Source organism: Indicator indicator, chromosome 16, assembly GCF_027791375.1.
Source record: "Indicator indicator isolate 239-I01 chromosome 16, UM_Iind_1.1, whole genome shotgun sequence".
NCBI lineage: Eukaryota > Metazoa > Chordata > Aves > Piciformes > Indicatoridae > Indicator > Indicator indicator.
This window is the reverse complement of record NC_072025.1, coordinates 3351815-3373967: the sequence shown is the minus strand read 5'-3', so window position 1 is coordinate 3373967 and position 22153 is coordinate 3351815. Positions and strand designations below refer to the sequence as shown.

At 51.2% G+C, this 22153-nt stretch overlaps 1 protein-coding gene across 1 annotated transcript; it reads right to left on the bottom strand.

The window, feature by feature from the left end:
* Positions 1–486: 486 nt before the first annotated feature.
* On the bottom strand, positions 487–20177 carry PPCDC (phosphopantothenoylcysteine decarboxylase). Its single transcript, XM_054388064.1, has 6 exons — positions 20148–20177; positions 17935–18101; positions 11073–11168; positions 8047–8175; positions 5965–6133; positions 487–625 (listed from the first exon to the last, which is right to left on the bottom strand). The coding sequence occupies exons 2-6, from the start codon at positions 18085–18087 to the stop codon at positions 540–542; spliced, it is 633 nt and encodes a 210-aa protein (XP_054244039.1). The 5' UTR covers positions 18088–18101; positions 20148–20177; the 3' UTR covers positions 487–539.
* Between the last annotated feature and the right edge of the window lie 1976 nt (positions 20178–22153).

Below are 22153 nucleotides of genomic sequence, written 5' to 3'. Positions count from 1 at the left end.
TGCTAGGTGCAGGCACCCACACCCCCAAGCAGCTCCAGGAGGCAGTTCTCTGGGGGCAGAAGGAAAAGCTCTCAAGTTCCTGGAGCAGAAATGCTTTTCTGGAGAGTGACTCCTGCTGGAAAGGGGAAGCCAGCATAGCCATAGAGCAGGCTTTGGAGAGCAGGGATGGCCCTGGACCTGCTGCCAGGGGTGGGGGGCAGGGAACCACCAGAGCTGAAGTACACTGGTAAGTCTTTCTGCAGCCTCCTCAGAGAGGAGCACCTGGGAAATCCTGGGGGCTGTGCCCCAGGGGAACATTCCTCAGTCTCTGTGAGACACCCCAGAGTTTTCCCACACTAAAGCACCACCTTCTTGGCTTTGGTTTCAGAAAGTCTGCAGTGCTGGACCACATTTCAGTTTGGCACCAGCTGGAAGACAACTGTTGCATTCCTCCAGCTGAGGAGCAGGCTGTAGGTGTGCATGGTATCTCCACCCAGCTTCCTGGTGGGTTTAGCTTCAGCTCTCCAGGGAGGCACACAACCACTTCACAAGTCAGACCATCAGCCCTGGCTTGGCAAATCCCCTTCTGCAAGGATCCTCTTCACGCTCTCCACGATGGTCCACACTTCTGCCATGGCACCTTGGCCTGCAGGGCAAGAACCAAACCCCAGGGGTCAAAGCAGGTCCCACACAGACAGCACAAGGCATGTGCCTCCCCTGGCCCAACACCTCTCTTTAGATGCACCATGGAGGCACAGCAGAGCAAAGCTCTCACCAAATAGTAGTGATAGGACGAGGAGCAATGGTTTCAAACTTTTGGATGTTAGGAGCAGATTGAGATGGGATGTGAGGAACAAGTCCTGCACCATGAGGGTGGTGGAACACTGGAACAGGTTGTCCAGGGAGGTGGTTGAGGTCCCATCCCTGGAGATAGTCAAGGTGAGGCTCAACAGGGCTCTGGACAACCTGATCTAGTGGAGGATGTCCCTGCTGACTGCAGAGGGGGTTGGACTGGGTGACCTTTGGAGGTCCCTTCCAACCCAAACCATTCTAAGAAGCCCCAAAATTGTTTCCTCAGGACTCACCCCCAGAAAGCATCTGTGGAAGCCAGAGGATCTGCTTGGTCTACCTGGTTCTGCAGGGGGTTTGGGGAAGGGTTGAATGCCATCAGGGGAGGAGAGCAAGAAGAGTATTCATAGAATCATAGAATTGTCAGGGTTGGAAGGGACCCCAAGGATCATCTAAGTTCCAACCCCCTGCCAGGGGCAGGGACACCTTACACTAGATGAGGTTGCTCAGAGCCACAGCCAGCACTAACTCAGTGTGCTTCACAACTCTAAGCAGGAACACAAGCTCCTCAGTGAATGGAGAGAGGCAGGAAACCTCAGAAGGCAACAGGGAAGGCACCTCATGCTCTGAATCACCTCCAGAGGAGTCTGCATCAAACCCTTGACCACACAGGGAGTGACTGTCATAGTTCACACTGCTATCAGTCAAGCAGTGTGACTGCAGTCAGTGCACTGCTATGCAGTCAAGCATGCAGAAATACCCCCCCCAAAAGTATTTGGGTCCTAAACCAGCCAATTTCACCCCGTTTCTGCAGTGTAAGCATTGTGTGTGTGCAGCACCTCTTTGAAATGGCTTTTGCCTGTACAAGAGACCTGTCAAGTTCACACCAGTCCCCTGCCTCTGCAGCTTGACCCATATGAGAGAAAAGATTGTTCTGGACTCACAGCAGCCTCAACCTTGGGAGTAATTCTTGTGGAAGACTCAGTGCTGGGCAGAACAAAATGTGAAAGCTTTTCCTTTTGGTTAGCTGCCAGGTGAACCTCCAATCTCCACTGTGCTTGTTGCTTCCCTCTGCCAAGGCTTTGGGAATTTAGGTTCATTAAATCATCTTGTCCAACCTCACATCCTGAACTCAAGACTCACTGCTGTAACATGCTTGGGGCTGAAGAAAGAGATTTTAGAAGATGTGCCTCATGGGTCATTAGAAATTAGTTCTGGGAGGGTTTGTTTTCCTCTTTTCCCTGCTCTGCTTCCCCAGCTTGGGTTAGCAGGCACCCAGGTGAACAGCTGAAGCAGCAGCCTCCACAGAACAGGAGCAACTTGAGGGCAGGCAAGAAGCAGAGGGAGGGGGAAAGGCTCAGCAGGGAGAGCTGCTGTCTTGTGGGCAGAGCACAGCTTCAAACTGGCCTGGACCCTCAGTTTTTCAGGAGAGTTGAGCCACATGAGACTTGGCTGGGAGAGAAGCTTAACTGCATAGAAGTGAGGATCTATGATGAAGAACAATTACTTATGGAAGGTCAAGAAAACTGGGGTTTCCTGCACAGTAAGACTCCTTCTCCACTAGGCCTTTTTTTGAACTCCCAGGAAGTCTGAAGCAAGCCATGGACAAGCTGCAGGCAGATTTGGGCCCTTCTGATGTAACCTCAAGGAGAGAAGTTGTAGCTGCCAGCTCCTGCTAAACAAGACAAATTCCCTGGCTGCTTCTGCATGGTTTGGCAGAGCTACACCCTTTGTGCACATCTCTTTGTCCTCCACCACCCACGTCCTCAGCACCTTTGGCACTTCACAGCTGGATTTTCAGTTCAGCAGAGCAAGATCTTGCTGAGCAGCAGCCTGTCTAGAGCACAGCTCGTGCCTACAGGTAGAAATCTCCCAGTGTGCCAGGCTCTAGAAATCCAGCCAAGGATGATGAAGACACAAGCAGTGTGGAAATGCCTTCTGCAGAGGCAAACTGCTGCAGGCCCATGGGTGGCACAGCACCTTCCAAAGCTCCCTCTTTATACTCAGGCACATGGACAGAATGAAGGTCAACAGCTGGTTGCTTACATTTTAATTATCACAGAATGGTTTGGGTTGGAAGGGACCTTAAAGATCATCCAGTTCCAACTCCCTGCCATGGGCAGGGACACCTCCCTCCTGACCAGGCTGCTCAAGGCCTCACCCAGCTTGGTCTTGAAGACTTCCAAGGATGAGGCAGCCACAGCTTCTCTGGATAACATGTTCTAGTGCCCCACCAGCCTCATGGTAAAGAACTTCTTCCTAATGGCCAATCTAAATCTCCCCTGCTCTAGCTTCAAACCATTGCTCTTTGTCCAATCACCACAGGCCCTTATAAATAGTCCCTCTCCAACTTTCCTTCAGGTACTGGAGGGCTACTTCCAGTCAAGGACTGGAATTGTCAAGTCCATTTAACTTGTTGTTTTTAACTCTCTCTGTCTGAACCCACTGATCCATCAACTAAGTCAAAGTAATGAGGTAGAGCTTGCAATGCAGAGACTGGCTGGCAGCCAGGATGTGGCCCATCTCAGGTGAGACCAGCCAGAGGGTCTCACCTCTGATGATAAAGCTCTCTGACAGCACAGCAAACCACAATGCCAACAGACAAAACTGGTGCAAACTGAATCTCTTTCCTTCTGCACCAGATGGGTGAACTTTGCTACCCGCTCGGGCAAAAGCCCTTTGTAGACGAAACCCACAGAACTGAAATGAACTGTGGAAGAAGAGGCCTGAAAAAGAGAGGGGGAGAGAGGAAAAAGTCAGTGGTGGAGTCTATCTTGAGTCCTCAGAGGCCTGGAATCCATTACTCCTGTGCTGCTTTTGGCTGGGAGAGAGTGAATTTTCTTCCCAGTGTGGGGCCATGTTTTGGCTCTGTGCTGGAAAGAGCACTGACAGCTCAGGGATGTTTTAGCTACTGCTGTGTGCTTGGTGCTCACACAGAGTCAGGGCCTTTTCTGCTCCTCACACCAGCCCAGCAGCGAGCAGGCACGAGAAGCTGGGAGAGATGACACCAAGTGACCAAAGGGATATTCCAGACCAGATGACATCATGCTCAGCAATAAAACTAGGAGAGGGGTTGGCAGGGACTGGCTGGCCGTCGGTCACTCGGTGATGAGCAACTGTTTTCATTGGCATCACTTCTCTGTCTCGTGGCTTATTTCTCTCTCTCTTTGCTATTTGCCTTTTCCTGACCATTTATTATTATTACAATTATTCAAATGTCTTTGTCTCAGCTCAGAGCTTTGTTCACTCTTAAGCCTTCCAATTCTCTCCCCTGCCCCGCCGAGGGGGAGCGAGAGAGCAGCTCAGCTGCATGGTGCTTAGCTGCTGGCTGGGGCAAAGCCACATCTGCTTTGCCATCGTTTTCCTGCCTACTGCCAGGAAAATCCTGGTGTTTGCCAACAGGAAAAGCTTGTTGTGAACTGACTCACAAATAACAAGTGGAGTCAAGTCAGATGTGGCTGTTGCTGCCCCGTCCCTCTCCTACAAGCTCCTTCAGGAGGTTGTTCACAGTGGAGACAGCTGAAGAGAAGATGAAGCAGCTCTGCAGTGACTGCTGGTGGAATGAGGTGGCTCCTGAGCAGTGCTGGTTTGGTTACTCTGCTGTGCTGAGCTACAAACCACAGCAATTCCCAGGCTGCTGCTCCTGTGGCTCACACATCCCTGGTCACAAGGGCAGCAACCCCTAGGGAAGGGGCAGGGCAGGGCAGCAGAAGGTGGAAACCCTGCTCACCATCCAGCCCTAACCCATTTGTGCTCTGGGGAGTCAGCTCACATGGCCCTTTGTGCATCTCAGATCCCCAGGCTGTGAGACAGGGATGACAACACTCAAGGTGCATGAACCTGCAAGAGTAAGGTCCTGAGCCTTCAGGAGGCACTCAGCTGCTCAGCACCACCACAGAGATCCTACACATGTACTAGAAAAAGATAAAGGGGGAAAAACAAAGGATACAGAAGCTATGCCAGATGGCCTTCCCCCTTCTGCCAAAGTCTCTGTGCAGAATGACCTCTTCTGGGCGTCTTCCCTTAACAAGTATGTCAGAAATTGGATGCAATCAGCCTGAAAATCCCAGCAGGAATGTAATGGTCCAGGATACTTCAACTGGTGCCCAAGTTCCTTGACTACATTTGACCCAACTGTAAATATTTCTTAGCCCTCAGCTGCTGAGAAAGACTCTCTAGAAGCACTGCACCTGCCTAAGAGTTCAGAAGCTAAGCCAGCTCCACCATGTATGTAGCCATGAAGAACACTTCAGCTTCCTGCCCTGGCTACAAGCTGTTTGTGGAGCTATCTGGCAGAGCAGTTACAATCCTGCTGGTGCTGGGCTTGTTAAACAAAAGGTAGGAGTATACCACTGTGCAGGCAACAGCACAGTTGGCTGTCCTGGTGAGAACTGAGTGATGTTTCACAGGCAATTTGTCCAGTGAAAAGGTTGATAAAAAAGAGAATCCGTTCATCTCTATTGCTTGTGCAAAAACCCTCCTCAAAATCTCCCCAGGGTCAAAGTGCCTCTGTTTAAAGCAGCTCCTAAAACCACTAAATGAGGACATTTTAGTATCATTGCTTAGCACTGCAAGTTAGGTCTTTGAAACAGAGCATGACAACCTTCCCCTTCTCCCCCCACCTTTCACCTCACAGGTAAGCCTGAGGGCAAAACCCCAAATCCAAGCTCAACTGGGAAGCTGCAAAGTAACCCAGGCAACAAACAGCTACAAATATTACATGTGTGGCCAGCTACACCCTCAGCCCCTGCCTGCAAAGAGTTTATCCTCACTGCTTGCTCTTGGGGAGAAGATATTAGCCTTCTGTTAGAGATGAAGAACTGAGGCATGAGGAGAACAACCCACAGTTCACAGCAGGGGGCAAGATCAGGACACCCAAATCCCAGGCTCACAGCAAATCCTTCCTTCTCTTTGATCTCCCAGCCTCTTGGATGAGTATTTCTGTTAAATATCAGCTAACAGCTCATTCGAAGGCCTGCCTTGGATGGTCTCTTAACACTAAGGAATGAATGAACAATAATCACAGACAGCAGCTAGCACAGGCCTGAGCTTCAGTTTGTACAAAGCCTGGCAGGGAGGGCCTGCTCCCCACAGTTCCAACATCCTGAAAGCCAGCTGGCCAAAGAACATCCAGGGAGAAGGATAAAAGCAGCAGTCCTGTAAGGAAAGAGTCAGAAGACCTGCAAGAGGACTGACCTTCATCTCCACACACCAGTTTTTTCACCACGCAGGGGATCTCTGTGTAGCCAAAAGCCTTCAGCTGCTCCACCTGCTGAGCTGTGATGGGATGCTGCCACATGGCCGTGTTCATGGCTGGGCAGAAGAGCAGAGGTTTGCTCAGGTCCCAGGCACGGATGACACAAGTCTGCAAGAGAAGCCAAGAGGTTCAGCTGGGAGGATGGGCTGCCTGCCCTCACTGCTTTGCTGCACACAAGCTCCTTCCCAGCTCGGGTGTCAGCAGAGGGCCAAAAGCCCCAAGCTGGCACTGCTAACCCAGCAGGGCTGATACCATTTGCAGCACATTCCAGCAAAGCCCTTCTCTGACAGGCAAGAAAGATGAGGCAGGCTACACAGAGGATCCATCCCATCCTGCCAAGCAAGCAGCCCAGCTGCTGGAGCAAACCAAGCTGCAACAGGAGGAACACAGACTGCCAGCTCATGTGGCAGACCGAAAGGAGTGGAGAGGTGGCTCCAGAGAAACCCCCAAGGCAATGCTTCAGGTGAGCCAGCTGGAGAGATAAAGACCAAAAGCTGGCAAGGAACCTTTCTTCAGTGGCCAGACAGGCCAACTGGATCTGTAACTCCTCACAAGGGAAGCACTGCTGCTTCCAGGCTACAGGGAGAAGACAGCAAAAACATCTGGGCTGGGGCAGACAGCAAACAATCCAGCAGCTCTGCTGTGCTACAGAGAATCCTGTCTGAGCCCTCAGTGCTGCACACCTTCCAGATAACCTCATATCACCTCAGACCCTCACAAAGATAAATAACTGCTGCTTGCTCTGTCTGCAATGTCCAGCAGCTTCCCTAGGCCCAGAAGCATTGACACAAAGCAAAAGAAGCTGCCCAGGGAGCACCAGTCCCTGGTGCAGGCTCTCTGCTCAGATCAGAGTCCTCACAAGAACCCTGCCCATCCTTTTTCATGCCCTGTGATTTGAACCCTTCCCAGCACGAGGAAGTCTGATGGAATCTGTTCCAACCTGCCAGCCAAGCACCTCCAGTGCTTGCTTTCCTTTGCACAGGCTACCTCCTCCCTCCACAAAGCTCTCTGAAAAGCCTGGCAGGAGTTGGTGAAGCCACACAGCCCTTTCTGGGCTCTTTCTTCTGCTACCACCATCCCATCCACAGAGACCCAGAAGGACAAGACTTTGCTTGTCCCTCCCACAGCTCCCTGGCTTCTCTCAGATCTTCAGTGATCTGCTCAGAGAGACAGAGGCTGCTGCTCTGGCTGTACTTTGGGCATTTATAGGCATCTCCTCTTACCTGCACAGCTGAGTGGGTCAGGCAGGGCTTTCCATCCCTAGCTTTAGCCTCTCCTTGTGTTGCTGAAGGGTGATGCACCACAGCAACACCTGCAGATCTGCAGCTTCCTGGCAGAACTTCTGGGTACTTAACTCTTAATGACTTTTCCTAACCAAGACCTAACACCTGGACACAAAGCATTCAGCCCTTCTGAAGGTCTCCACTACCCAACAGAGAAGCACACTCTCTTTTAACACACTTTTGGATCAGAGTACTTTGAGCCAGAGCCCTTTGAAGGCCCCAAAAAGCAAGCTTCAACAAGCAAAATCCCTTGTAGCTGAAATGGGAAGGTAAGGAAGTGTGAGCACGTCTGAATTTCTGTGCTAAGCAGCAAGGTGAAGTAGCAGGAAGTCAACACTTTTATCTGATCTCCCAGGTGTCTTTCCAGATTGCATCTCAAAAATGCAGAGAGCAACTCAAAAGTGAGGCCAAGTGTGTATCTGCACGTGTGTGTGTGTGTGCACAGGCACAACAGGGAGAGGGTGGAGGCGGAAAGAGGGAGATACCACCTGCCAAAAAAGCAGGAAAGGCACAAAACAGGGACTGGGAGATAATGGAAGAGGCTGACAGAGCTGAGCTGTGGAAAGGGAAAAAGCTGTTTGAGAAGGAAGGGGGAAACTGTGCTGCAGGAAGAGAGAGGCAAGCAGCTGAAGCGGGAGCAGAAGATGCAAATCAGCGCTGCACAGGAGTTTCCATCAAAGACAGGTCAGTGTGAGAGGGGAGGGGAGAGAAGCCTGCAGCAGAGCCCTGCTTACTCACCAGCAGGTTGTCACAGATGCCACTGGCGAGCTTGGCCAGCGTGTTGGCATCCAGAGGCGCCACCACCATGAGGTCAGCCCATCGCCGGAGCTCGATGTGCAGCACCGGGTCTGAACGGCCTCTCCACAGCTGGGGAGCAGAGCAGATGGACATCAGCCTCCCCTCACCACCACCACCACCACCACCACCACCAAGCACTTCTGCAGTCCCACGTCACCAGCTTCAGGGCAAAGAACGACTCTGCCACCAAGCAGGACCTGCAGCTTGGCAGGGCGCTGGGCCAGCTCATTTCAACTATGTCCTTACCCTGAAAGCTTGGACTAGGTGATCCTTGAGGTCCCTTCCAACCTGGTATTCTAGGAATGATGCCCAATGCCAGCACAAGGGGCACTGGGTGGAAGCTGAGGCATAGGAAGTTCCATGGAAACAGGAGGACTTTTTTTTCCTTGTGAGGGTGACATAAGACCGGTCCAGGCTGCCCAGGGGGGTTGTGGAGTCTCCCTCTCTGGAGATATTCAAGACCTGCCTGGATATGTTCCTGTGTGATCTGCTCCAGGTGATCCTTCTCGGGCAGGGGGTTTGGACTGGATGAGCTTTGGAGGTCCCTTCCAGCCCCTAACATTCTGTGATTCTGTGAATCTATGAGCTGAAAGCATGGGGAACCAGAAATTACTTTGCTGCCCTCCTGTCCTCCACTGAAGGCTGTCTTGCAGCTACCTTTAGGAAGCACAGGATTCACAGATTCATCAGATGGTTTGGGTTGGAAGGGACCTTAAAGATCAGGCAGTTCCAACCCCCCTGCCATGGGCAGGGACACCTCCCACTAACCCAGGCTGCTCAAGGCCTCATCCAACCTGGCCTTGATAACCTCCATGGAGGGGGCATCCATGACCTCCCTAGGTAACCTGTTCCAGTGTCTCACCACCTCCCTGTAAAGAATTTCTTCCTAATCTCCAGTCTCAATCTCCCCTCCTCCAGCTTCAACCCATTCCTTCTCATCCTATCACAACAAGCCCTTGTCAAAAGTCCCTTCCTTGCTTTCAGGTACTGGAATGGCCCTGATGTGCTCAGGGCTCTACAGCTTTCCTTTCCTCACAAAGAACATTCACACACCCAAACCCCACAAATTCCAGCTCAGAGGAAAAGGTTTTCCCTACCCACATCATCCCTTGGCTTCAGAATTGTTCAGAAGATCTCCCTCAACCCTTAGTGTATCTGAGTGGAGAAAAGAGCTCCATCCTGTCAGCCAGCTGACACCAGACAGGACCAAACCAGGGGTGACCCTTCCTGAGGCACCCACATGATTTCTAAGCCTGACATTTCTTTGAAGTGACTATTTCTATTTTCACTAAAGCCCTGAGATGCTCAGGAGAGTCCTGGTCTCTTCTTCAAGAGCACAGTTAACTGGCAAAGTATCAAAAGAAGAAGCAAACAGCACCAGGTGCTTTGGTCCCCAGAGGACACACACAACCACAGAGGTGCACCAGGGCCACAAACTGCTCCTTCTCTGAGTCACTGGAAACCACAACAGAAGGACAGCATCCAGAAAGCTGCTGCTGGCTGACACCTTTCCCACCTCCTCCACTGGCTTCTGCTTCCTCTAGAAGCACCGAAATTTGGTTTGTTCTTGGAGTAAAGCATCTCACAAGCAGATGCTGAGCAGGTTTGTCTCCCACCCTTCTGTCAAAACAACCTGCTCCATGCTTGCTTTCCAGGCCTCAAAGCCTGCCCTGCACCTCTTCTATCACCCTACCATGGGTTCCTTAGAAATAACTGCTGGGAACAGCAGCACCCTGGCACCCTGCAGATCTTCACCAACCTCCCAGAGCAGCCAGAAAGCTTCCTGGCCATCTCTTCTCTCCACATGTGTGGGAATGCTTTGGCAGGAGTACTGGTAAGGAGCAGATAACCTTCTACTCAGATTGGTACTGCAAAGCAGAGAGAAAATGTCTAGAAAATTGCTGACACGATGAAGCTCTTCACAGTCAGGGACTCTCCAAGCATGGCAGCAAGACTGCAGTCAAGACAAAAAGCCATTTTACAGGGTCTACAGATCATGGAATCACAGAATGGTTTTGGTTGGAAGGCATCTTGAAGATGATCCAGTTCAAACCCCACTGCCACGGGCAGGGACACCTTCCACTAGACCAAGTTGCTCAAGGTCTCATCCAACCTGACACTGAACACCTCCAGGGAGGGGGCAGCCACAGCCTCCTGGGCAACCTGTTCCAGTGTCTCCCTATCCTCCCTGGAAAGAATTTCTTTCTAATCTCCAGTCTCAATCTGGCCTCCTTCAGCTCACATCCCTTCCCTCTCATCCTATCACAGCACTGAACACTGAGCTGTCCCTTACTGGAATTGCTCAGGTTGCACAGACGCAAGCCCCACTTCCACCAGGAACTTCCAGCTTCCTGTCACACTTGGTGGCCCCCTCAGCAGGAGGTTCCCAGGCAGCCAGCAGCAGCGTGGGTAGGTCTGTGAACGTCAGAGATGTCTGTAGAAGGGGAGGAGGCAGCATTCAGGAGAATTCATCTGCTGCCTCCGTGACGAGGGTGACTCATGACAGGCACCAAGCAGCCTCACTGCAGCTCTGCAGCAGCTTGCTTGACACTTCCTGACAGTCCTGGCAGAGCTGAGCCCAGGGTGCTGGGAGATCACCTCTAGCCTCATTGCAAGTCTGCTAAGCTGGCACAAAGCCCTCTGGTGCTTCTCTTCCTCATTTACAGCCAGGCTCAACCATGCTCTTTGAAAGCCACGTTCCAAAGCGCACCTTAGTGGAACAAAGCAGTGAGTCTTGGCCCAGGATTCCAAAACAAGTAAGTGTGGCCTCCTGCAAAGAAGCTCAGAGGAATGCTCCTGCCTGCTGTTCAGCACTTGAACAACTCTGATTCTCCCAGGGAACCTGCTTTTTCCTTCCTGAAGCACGACCCATTGGCCTTCTGGAAGCAGAAAGCACGAGTGCATGACACAACCACTTCAATTACAAACCAGGAGCCCTTGCAGCCTCCAGAGGGAGAACAACTCACCTGCCACTCATCTTCATCGCTGTAGAGGGTGACAGGAACCTCCTGGGCACTGTAGAAATGCTTTGCTCTCTCAGTAGTGACCACCTTCACTTCGAGCTAATCAGAAAAGACAAGGCCAAGAGTCAGACTTGAGGACGACCCTGCAAAGCTGAGCAGAGGAGGAAGGCTTGAGCTCCAAAGACTTTGAAAGCTACATGGATTCTGAGAACCTTCCCATGTTCCCAGCTGGAAGGTCAGGCCATGACAGGTACTCATGGGAGCTGAGGACTCACTCCATGCCACTCTACAAGAGGCAAGTGATTTGTCACCCCCTGCCAAATATCCTCAAGGGCCCAGTTCACAGCAGGGACAACAGAGAGGACAGAGAAGGTCAGAAGGAGATGCAGCTCTGCACAGAACTTCAAAGGGACAGGAAGAAGCAGCAAGCCAAAGTGCTGTGAAAGGTGCCCTTTCATCTCAAAACAGGCCTGCCAAAGGGCATAGGGAGAAGCAGCTTGCCTCAGTGGATTCCCTCAACCACAGGCCAGAGAGCTGCCAAGGGCTGGCACGGCCGCAGGGCACTTGCAGGATCACTCTTCCCACACTGCCAGCCAAGAGGAAGCTCTGGCCATGAGAAAGCACAGTGCTGAGTGATCAAAAGAACTGCTGAGGGACAAGCAGGTTTGCTGGGGCTCAGCCCCACCAGCACAAAGCAAATCCACCTTTAACGCTGGGGGAATTTTCCAACCCACCACAGCTGCACAAAGCTTCACAAGAAAGAGTGGCTTTGGACAACAGAGTGCAAGATCTTGGTCAAGTGGACCATGGTGGGCACCTCTCTCTGTCTCTTCCTGCCTCCACCTCTCCCTCTCAATGACCTCTTGATGCCAAAGGTGGGGAGGTACCTACAGACCCCTGGATGCTGCTTTTCAAAGCTGTGGTAATCAGACCTGGGATAAAAATCCCAGAAGCATGTTGGAGTTGTGTCTTCCTGCTCTCCTTCCTGTCAAGGCTGGAAGAGGAAAAGCTCTGTGTAGGCACATTCAGAGCACAGGGATTCTCTGCAGCCAAAGCAACAAACCTGTGGTTCCCAGGAAGGAAAGAGAGGCTGGGTGAAAGTAGAGGAAAGTTGTCTGGAACCTTAGCTAAACCTGCCCTGGTGAAAGCCAGGAGAGCCTCCAGTGCTCTGGGATATACTGGGAAACCCCTCCATGCTGGTGGGTATTTATTTGATGTGCACACCTAGGAGGTGCTAAGGTGCCCTGCATCATCAGATCCTTCCATTCCCTCCTGCAGAAGTCTGAACAAGTGGAAAAAGGCTGTTGGTTTTTTTTTTTCCTCCCCCTGGTTTCTACACGTGCCAAGTGTCACTAAGAGCTGTCTGCCACAGGCAGTGACTCAGAGGTACTCTGCACACCCCAGGGCTGGCTGCAAGGCAGAGCCAGCATGGGAGCAGATCTGCATGTGCTGATCACCCATGCAGGACATGCAACTGCACTGCCATCTGCAATTCCTCCCAAGGAGGTACCTTCAAACCAGGCAACAGATGGGCCAGCACATGGAGGGAGTGCTTCAAGAGGACTGGGAATGTGGAAGGGGCATCTCAGGTCACCATTGATAGGGGAAAATAATCCCTTTCCTTGTTCTGGGCCACCTTTCACCACTCTCTGTGCACAGAATCACAGAACCTTGGTGTTGGAAGGGACCTCAAAAGCTCATCCAGTCCAACCCTCCTGCCAGAGCAGGAGCACCCAGGGCAGGTCCCACAGGAACACATCCAGGTGGGTTTGGAAGGTCTCCAGAGAAGGAGACTCCACAACCTCTCTGGACAGCCTGCTCCAGGCCTCCAGCACCCTCACAGTGACAGCTTTCCCTTCTGTTCCCATGGAACCTCCTCTGCTCCAGCTTGCCCCCACTGCCCCTTGTCCTAATACTGAACATCCCTGAGCAGAGCCTGGCTCCATCCTCCTGACTCTGCCCTGCACATCTTTATCCCCAGCAATGAGGGCAGCCCTCAGGCTGCTCTGCTCCAAGCTCAAGAGCCCCAGATCCCTCAGCCTGGCCTCACAGGGAGATGTTCCACTGCCTGCAGCAGCTTTGTGGCTCTGTGCTGGACTCTTTCAAGCAGTTCCCTGAGGTCCTTCTTGAACTGAGGGCCCCAGAACTGGACACAGCATTCCAGAAGTGGCCTCACCAGGCCAGAGTAGAGGGGGAGGAGAACCTCTCTGAACCTACTAACCACAGCCCTTTTAACCCACCCCAGGATACCACTGTTGGCCTTGGCTACAAGGGCACATTGCTGGCTCACAGTCATCCAGCAGGACCCCCAGGTCACTCTCCTCTGTGCTGCTCTCCAACGAGTCAGTCCCTAACCTATCCTGGTCCACGGGGTTGTTCTTTCCCAGAACACTTGTCCCTGATGCTCCTTCAGGCAGTTCACAGTGCAACCTGCTGCATGGTTCTACCAGGCCAGCAGAGAAATGAGGAGAATCCAGTCTCAGCAGCAACTCCTTCCTGCCAGGAAATTGCAGCCTGAGGTACAAAACTCAAACAGTCTGCTGGAACCCTTCAGCCTCCTCAGTGGCAGCTGCAGTGACAAAACACGTTAAGCTATCTTCCCAAGATGATCTACTCGACTGGGAATGGAGCAGTGGTGGTGAGCTGCACCCTGCATGACTAGAATAACAGCTGGGAGCAGTGGAAAAAAAGATCCCAGTCCTAGTGGCTTGTGGTCTTTGGGAATTTCTCCTCTTTCCTGAAGAAAAAAAAGCAATGAGAAAACAGAGCTGCAGATAACAGCAGTGTTTGGTGCTCTATGTGGTTACTTCTTTGCCTCTACTCAAGTCCTGCTCTTGTTCAGGTGACCTCAGCTTGGAATCCCAGCTGTGTTTCTCATGCTTTCAGGTGTGAAGAGCACACTGACAGCAACCACCACATTAGTTTCCGTATTAACCTCTCCCCTCACCTCACAGGAAGCTGTTTGGAGCCAAGCAGTGACACCCACAAAGGTGCTGACACTGCTGGCTCTGCTCTGGCCTGGCCTTCAGGGAGGTGTTAACCTCCCAGGCTGTGAGGTGCTGTTGATTTGGTGATTTTTAAAGAGCACTGTGCAATTTAATCAGGCAGGGCTGCTCTCCAAACTGGTACCAGCAGGCCAGGTCTGCAGTGGAAGCTGTCAGCAGTAATGTTTGTCAGTGGCACTCTGCTTTTTGTGTTTGGTTGGGGCTTTTTTGCTTGCTTTTAAAAACAGTTTCCTAACCATCTCTGGTCTTAAAAAAACAAAAAAACAAGTCTTTCTGCAAAGCACAAGCCTAGGAAAAGAGCAAAGCTGGCACTCCAGGACTGCATCCAGCCATATCAGAGGGATGTTCAAGGACTCTGAGCACCAGGGACTCCACCAACCCCCTCTAGAAAGCTGCTCTGTTAGTTAAATATTCTCCCTAATTAAGGTTTTCTGCTTGGGGTGGGCTCCCTTGTTCTGAGTAAGTCCTTCAAGCCCCTGCAGCTGTGCTGGAAAGAGATCAGTGTTCTTCAGCTCACTTTAGCCCAGATAGTTTTTTATCTTTCTGTTTACCTGGCACGCCCTCTCTTTGCCCCTGGCTATATCTCTGCTTAAAGGCAGTCTGGCCATGCTCACAACCTCCTGCACTGCAGACAATTCAGACTCTTTAAGGGTTCTTTTCACTTGGACCACTTCACAGCCACCTCTCCAAAAGAAACTTCCCTGCAAAGCTGTGCTCACACAGTATTCACAGAATCACACAGTGCTTTAGGCTGGAGGGGACCTTTAAAGGTCATTGAGTCCAACCCCCCTGCAGTCAGCAGGGACATCTGCAGCTACAGCAGGTTGCTCAGAGCCCCAGCAACCTGACCTGCAATGGTTCCAGGGATGGAGCATCACTGGGAAACCCAGGACAAGGGTCTCACCAACCTTAGGGTAAAACATTGCTTCCTTCCATCTAGTCTGATTCTCCCTCTTTTGGTTCAAACCATCACCCCTTGTCCTGTCACAACCAGCCCTGCTCAAAACTCTGTCCCCAGCTTTCTGATTTGCCCCTTTAAGCACTGAAAGGCCACCAGAAGGTCTCCCTGTAGTGTTCTCCTCTCCAGGCTGAACAACCCCAACTCTCTCAGCCTGGCCTCACAGCAGAGGGCTTCCAGCCCTCCCAGCATTGCTGTGGTCTCCTCTAGCCCAACTCCAACAGGTTCCTGTCTGTGCTGTGATGAGGACTGGCCCCAGCACTGCAGGGGAGGTCCTTAGCAGAGTGGAGCAAAGGGGCAGAATCCCCTCCCTGCCCCTGCTGCTCACATTGCTGGGGATCAGCCCAGGACAGGGCTGGGACTGCACTAAGTGCCAGCACATGTCCAGCTTTTTACCCCCAGGGCCCCAAGTCCTTCTCTGCAGAGCTGCTCCCCAGCCCTTTATCACCCAAACTTTTGATAAAACTGCTGCAGAAGAGAACAAATTGAGATTGTTTAGTCTGCAGAAGAGGAGATTAAGGGAAGGGCCTTCTTGCTCTATACAGCTTCCTGAAAGGAGGATGTAGGAAGTTGGTCTTTTCTTCCAAGTAACCCGTGCCATGATGACAAGAAACTTCCTCAGGTTGCACCAGGGGAGGTTTAGGTTGGAGAGCAGGAAAAATCTCTTTGCTGCAAGAGTGGCCAGGCGTTGGAACAGGCTGCCCAGGGAGGTGGTGGAGTCACCATCCCTGGGGGTGTTCAGAGGCCATGTAGATGTGGCACTTCAGGATGTGGTTTAGTGGGCATGGTTGTATGGGCTTGACAGTTGGACTTGATGATCTTAGAGGCCTTTTCCAACCTTGATGATCCTCTGTTAAATGGCACCTACAAGCTGAGGTGGAGGCTACCTGAGAGGAGCACGATGAAAAGGCATCACCACGCCATTTACACCTCCAAGTCCAGATGACAGCCTGTGGCTTCAGGAGCCACACGTTTCACTCTCAGAAGAGCTGGCCTCTCTTTGTGACTAACCAACTATCCTGCCAGGCCACTCCAAAATTCTAGCCATCAGCCTGAGACAACCTGTGTGGGTAGCACAACCCTAGGAGTCACCCACGGTGTCCTGACCAGACGCTTTGTGCACCAGCTGCAAAGGAAATGAAAGGTGTAAGCGGATGCTGTCTAGATTTCCTAGCCCTTCAAAGGGGTTAAACAAAAGGCAGCAAGATCACATCACATCCAGTATCACCCTGGAGGAGATCTTAACCTTTAATGAGTGCCAAATCACACTGCCAAGTTGTTCACCTATGATCCTTTTAGCCAGAACACCAATTGAAAGGAACCACTCAGGTTGCAAGCCTCTGACCACATCTCTCCTGGTCTCAAAGCCTTCCTCTGTTCTTGCCCTCCTTCCCCTTGATGTCTTTGTAAAGTTCTGTTCCACCAGTGAAGAAACTGAGGCAACAGGCTCCACAGAAATGTCACACTGGCTCAGTGGGCTTTAGACCAGGCCTTGAAATCATAGAATCATAGAACTGTTTGGGCTGGAAAAGCCCTCTGAGATCCTCAGGTCCAACCCTCTAAGGTCCTCAAGTCCAAGCATCAACCTAAGACCACCATGGCCATTAAACCACATCCCCAAGTGCCACATCCTCGTGTTTCTTGAACATCTCCAATCATGTCAGAACTGAGTGAAGAAATTATTTCAGTGAGTAAGTCCCAGAAGCTCCCGGACTGGATGCTTCACTTTTGCTTTTTAAGCCACTGAAGCTTAAAACCAGTGGCCACAAAGCCTGTGACTGATGTCACAGAAGCTACAGGTCCTCAGAGAGAATTCAGGTCCAGCCATCTGTGGTTTTTAATGAAGAAGAGAAGGAACATGCTTGACCTGGATTCCTACAGGAGATCATTTGCATTTCCTCCTGTCTCCTGCAAAGAAGAATGTTCTCAGCACCAAGAGCAGAGGAAAAGAGACAACAGCAAAGCCAATTTGAGAAGCAGGGGACTAGAAGATGCAGATCCCTGGCTCTGGGCACTCCCCTTCCTTGATATCACTTCTCTTTGGTCCTCTTACTTCAGGCCAGGACCTTTGGCCTCACCAATCACCTCAGGTCAAGAAAGAAATTAACTGAGGCTCCCCTTTGCAGCCTACAAGTGGCAGAACCAGTGTCCAGCAGCTGGCCACATCTTCAGTACCTGCTCCAGCCTGGTCAACATCAACCAGACACAAAGGTACTGGGGGACTGCACTTCTTCTGCCTCTGTGTTAAAGTATCTACAAGCTAAACTCTCACAAACCATCCCAAAGAGCTTTCATTAAGCAACTCAACCAATATACCTCTGTATTTAAGTGCACCCTCTTGTTCCTGCCACTCTTTCATTTCACTGCTCCAAAAGATCAGCCCTGTTTCTCAAAACCTAAAGGTTTCCTGCCTTTACCTTCATAGCAAAAGACTCCCTCCCTGACTCTAGTCATGAGTGGCCTCTGCTGGACACCTCTGTTACTCCAGACCATAATGCACAGACATAGGACACCTTGTAATTTCTATCTCTGTTTATGTAAGACCTGGTTTCCCCTCATTTCTGACAGAGTAAAGCAAGCTGAGCTGAACAATAATAGGACTTGCCTAGTCCAGAACCTAAATGTCTGCCTATGGAAACATCCAGGAGTATTTCCTGCTCTTTAAGCCTCTACTCTTAGAAGTAGAGAAGTATGAAACAACAGGAAAGAATATTAATTGAGATTTAAAAGAAGGAGGAATCCTCCCTCAACTAAATTCCAGACTAAAGGGCTCAAAGCCAGCAGGAGTTTTCCATACCATCAGAAGCAGCTTTCCATATCAACAGAAGTCACATCACCTCTCCATAAAGGCAGAAAGGGAGTAACACCAACTTTACAATGCTCAACCAACAGATTTACTCACCCCAGTGATTTTCAGCAGCTCAGCAACAAGGAGAGGCAGCTTCAGAGCAGCCACACTTCCAGTCACACCCACCAGCACGTGGTGTTTTTTCTGTGGCACAGAGGAGCTCTCTCCTGCAGGAACTCCTGGTTCTGGTGAGGAGAAGGGCTCCATGCTCCAGTCCAACCCTACAGGTAGAGACAAACATTTGACTAACAGTGCCCCTGAGTGAGGCCAGCTCAGCAGGGCTCCAACATCAACGTGTTCCCAAAGGTAGGGATCTAATCCTGGACTACACAGAGGGATCCAGGCTGAGGATGAACTCTCACACACAATCCACAAAGCTTTCTCCCATCAGCAGACCTTTCAGCAGCTTGCTCCTGCTGTTTAATGACAATTTTCTCTCACATACTGCCAAACAGAACTCTCAAACCTGATGGGCAGGCTACCAAATTGTTCTGCTAAAGCCCAGGAGCCCCAAAACACCCTCAAAGGCATTGAACATGGTCTAGAATTGATTATAAATGGACCTTTCACACTGCCTGCCAGGAAGATATGCAACACTCAGCTGAGTCGTTTCCCTTTGCACTCTCCAGTGAGTAATAAATGCAAGAGACATTTGAATAATTAAAAATCTGGGGGCCCTGAAGCAAGGGCCTCACCTTATCATCTTACTTCCTACAGTATCACTATGTATTCACAGCAATGCTAGAAATTACTCCCTAGCAGGTGGGGGAAAAAAAACCCAAACAGTAAATAAGAGGCAGAATACAACCAGTGAGTGAAAACACCTCAGGGGCAGGGAAGTCAGAACTGCTCAGTCCCTAACTGATGCTGAGCAAAGGCAGGAAGGCTGAGGAAAGAGCATCCACCCAGGTCTCCTGCCTCCTCCAGCTTCCCCATGCCACTGCCACATCAATACATCCCAAACAACATTCCCGTGAGAAAAAGCTTCTGCAGCATCTCTTCTTAGTGAGTACTTAGCAAAGAGTAAATCTACCTCTTGAAAAAGCTGGAAAATGTTTTTAGTGAAGACATTGAACTGGGATTCAGGAAAGTTTGTTCCATTTTAGCAACATTTGTGTTCTTTAGAGGAATAATAGAACCATAGAATCATTTGGTTGGAAAAGACCTTTAAGATCATCCAGTCCAGCTGTTCTCTAACTTTGCCAAAGCTGGTGCTAAGCCATGTCCCTCAGCACTGTATCTCTGCCTCTTTCAAACACCTCCAGGGATGGGGATTCAACCACCTCCCTGGGCAGCCTGTGCCAGTCTTTGAAAACCATTTCAGGGAAGAAGTTTCTTCTAATATCCAACCTACACCTCCCCTGGTTTCATCTCATCCTACCACTTTCTATTAGGGAAAAGAGACCAATCCCCACCTCACTACAACAGAAGGAATTTATTCAGAAGCATTTCACTGCCCTTATTCTTGGAACCAACTCAGCTGCTGGAGTGAGGGGACTGGAGGACATTACCCCCAGGATGAATCCACAGCAGGTTTCGTTTAGGATCCTTCACAAGTTGATCCAGTCACACCTGTGCAGCAGTTAGATGGAAGCCTGCCACCAAGACACATGAGCACAAACACCCTTTTCTAAGCTCCCTGTGCCCCCCTGCTGCATTACAACAGCAACACGTTCTTTTTCCACCCTTCACTTGGATTCAACACCTTTAACGTAGGCACCTGAGGTTTCTTAGTGTGTGTAGAACAAAAATCCCTAGGTGAAGAGCCCAAGTTCTGCTTGAGCTTCCAGGCACTGATTAGCAAGGGCAGTAAAGAGGTAAGGAAGCTCACCACACGCATTGGCTTGGTGACATAAATGCTACTACAACACTTTATATGTTTATCTACAATTAAAATTAACACTATCCCAGGAAGGAAAACACCCACTTCCCTTATGATTACTAAACGACAATTAAATCACCCACCTTCAAGCCTCGGGAATAAGACATAGTACTTTAATAGGCAGCTACTCTTAATACTATCACTATTAACCATACCATAAAAACACCGTGTACCAGGCAGCGTTTTTCCTCAGCCCAAAGGCAGCTCTGGAGACTGAGCTAAGGAGCCATTAGAAAGCGACCAGCGGGCAGACCTGGTTCGACATTTCATGATCTTTTTAACGTCGCTATCACCCTGAAAACAGCCTCAAAAGGCCAGCACGGCCGCGAACAGCATCGAGCAAACAGGGGAACTTCCAAAGCTCAAACAAACAACGTTTATATACCGGTAGAGGCACGACGGAGCCCGGCCGGGAGAGAGACAGCTCCGCGAACTCCAGCCTCGGTGACCGCGGGGGCCGGGCTGCGGCCTAGCTCCCAGGAAGGCCTCACCGCCTCGCCTCTTCCCCTAACTTTGCCTAGCAACGGAGGACGCATTCCCCCGCCCCCCGGAAGCCGAAAGGCATACTGGGAAGCGCTGCCCGCCCCCGCCCGGCGCTGATTGGTGCAGGCTGCGCACGCGCGTCATGACGGACCGGAAGCAGGGGATCCCGAGGGCGGTGTCTTGCTGCCAGCCACAGCCACAGCCACAGCCACGTTACCGGCCCCCTTTGCCCAGCCCCTCGGGCACCGCCAGCCCCCCGGCTCCGGCGTCTCAAGCGCTCGCGGGCAGCCTGAAAGGGACTTACAGGTCTCGTCTCAGCACCCCAGGAGCAGCCGTACGCAGCACCGGCAAGCACGGCTCATGCCGGGGGTCTCTGCCAAGGGCTGAGAGTGGTTTCGAGCTCCAGCGAAGGCAGTTTAAGAGAGCTTCCTGGTTCATAACAGGGGTTTAGAGATGCCAGGGAGCAATTAAAAAAAAAAAAATCATTGCCAGGGAAAAAACACTGGTGGGGCACAGGGTCGTGGGCTGTGCCTGCGTCCCCGCAGCAGACAGCTGCCGGTGAGCACCAGGAGGTGTCAGAGACATGAATGAAGCCTTCGTGACAGGTCTGAGACAGCCGCAGAGTTCTGGCAGGGGCAAAGTGGACTAGAGCACTGCTTGTTCATGGTCTGAAGCAGAAGCGTGACAGATCTGGAGCAGTGCATGGCCAGTGGTCCCCAACCCTTCCCAGGCTGCTCTCTGGGCAGCTCCTGAATGTTGCCAAGCACAAATAAGCAGCAAGGCAGGGAATATGGGGGAGTGGGCTCTGCCTCTCCAACCCTGGGGCATAATAAACAGCACCAGAACCTTGATAAAGCAGCAGAGGAGATCAGTGAAAGTTCAAGCATGGTGGAACCTGCAGCTGCCTCACCCAGCCACAGAAACACCCAGCATCAGCTCTTCCCCCCACCTCCTGTCGGTTTCACAGCCGTGGCTGCTCCCCCCTGATTTGGTGGCAGGGCAAAACGAGCATGGGGGGATACAGTACCCAGCCTGCTGGCTGGAGCCAGAGCAGCACATCTCAGTGAGGCAACAGACTGGAGAGGAAGGTTTAGGTGCTGAAGCAACGTCTGTTAGAGCTTGTTACAGTTATTTATGCATCTTACTGTAAATGCAAAAGGTGAAGTCACTGCAATCCACCATTTCTCAGACATGAATGACACAGCACGTGGTTTGGCATAGTCAGTTTTAGGCTAGCTAGAAATGAATTGCACGATATTGAAACCTGATTAAGTACATAATAGGCTCAGCAAAGGATTACTTTCCCCCTTACATTTTATACATATAGATTCTATACACACACACACAGACAGGCATTGGATCACCAGCTGGGTTTTACTCTTGTCAAGAGAAGCCTTGCTTACTGCAGAGGGACTGCCGTGGTAATACCCTCAACAAAGGAAACTATTCTTGGTGTGCTCTGCTGGAGGAGAGAAGTAGCTCTGTGGGATTGTTCTGGTGGGTGGGAGTCACAGACAAGCATCACCAGACAGCTAAAGGGGCTGGGGGTGAGGGGCTGGCAAGGCCCTGGTTAGCTGTGGGTGTGAGTAGTGGCACACTGAGCTCGTCACCTGCAGCAGGCAGGGGAGATTTAACCCAAGGGGCTGGGTCAGCTTCTGTTTGGGCTGCTTTTCTAGGACTTGGGGGAAAAATTGGCTTATTTAAAGTGCATTTAGAGTCTGGAAAGCATCTCTGGAAAGGACCTTTCCCTATTCCTGCCCTGCAGTGCTCATCAGTTCCTAGAACTGATCTCTTCTAGGGTCTGCTACTCACCTTCCCCAGCTGCCACAGCCCAAGAGGTATTAGTCTAAGCTCAGCTGCCTTCCACTGCTTAAAGCCTGACCTTCCCTAACTAGGCAGGGATTTGGG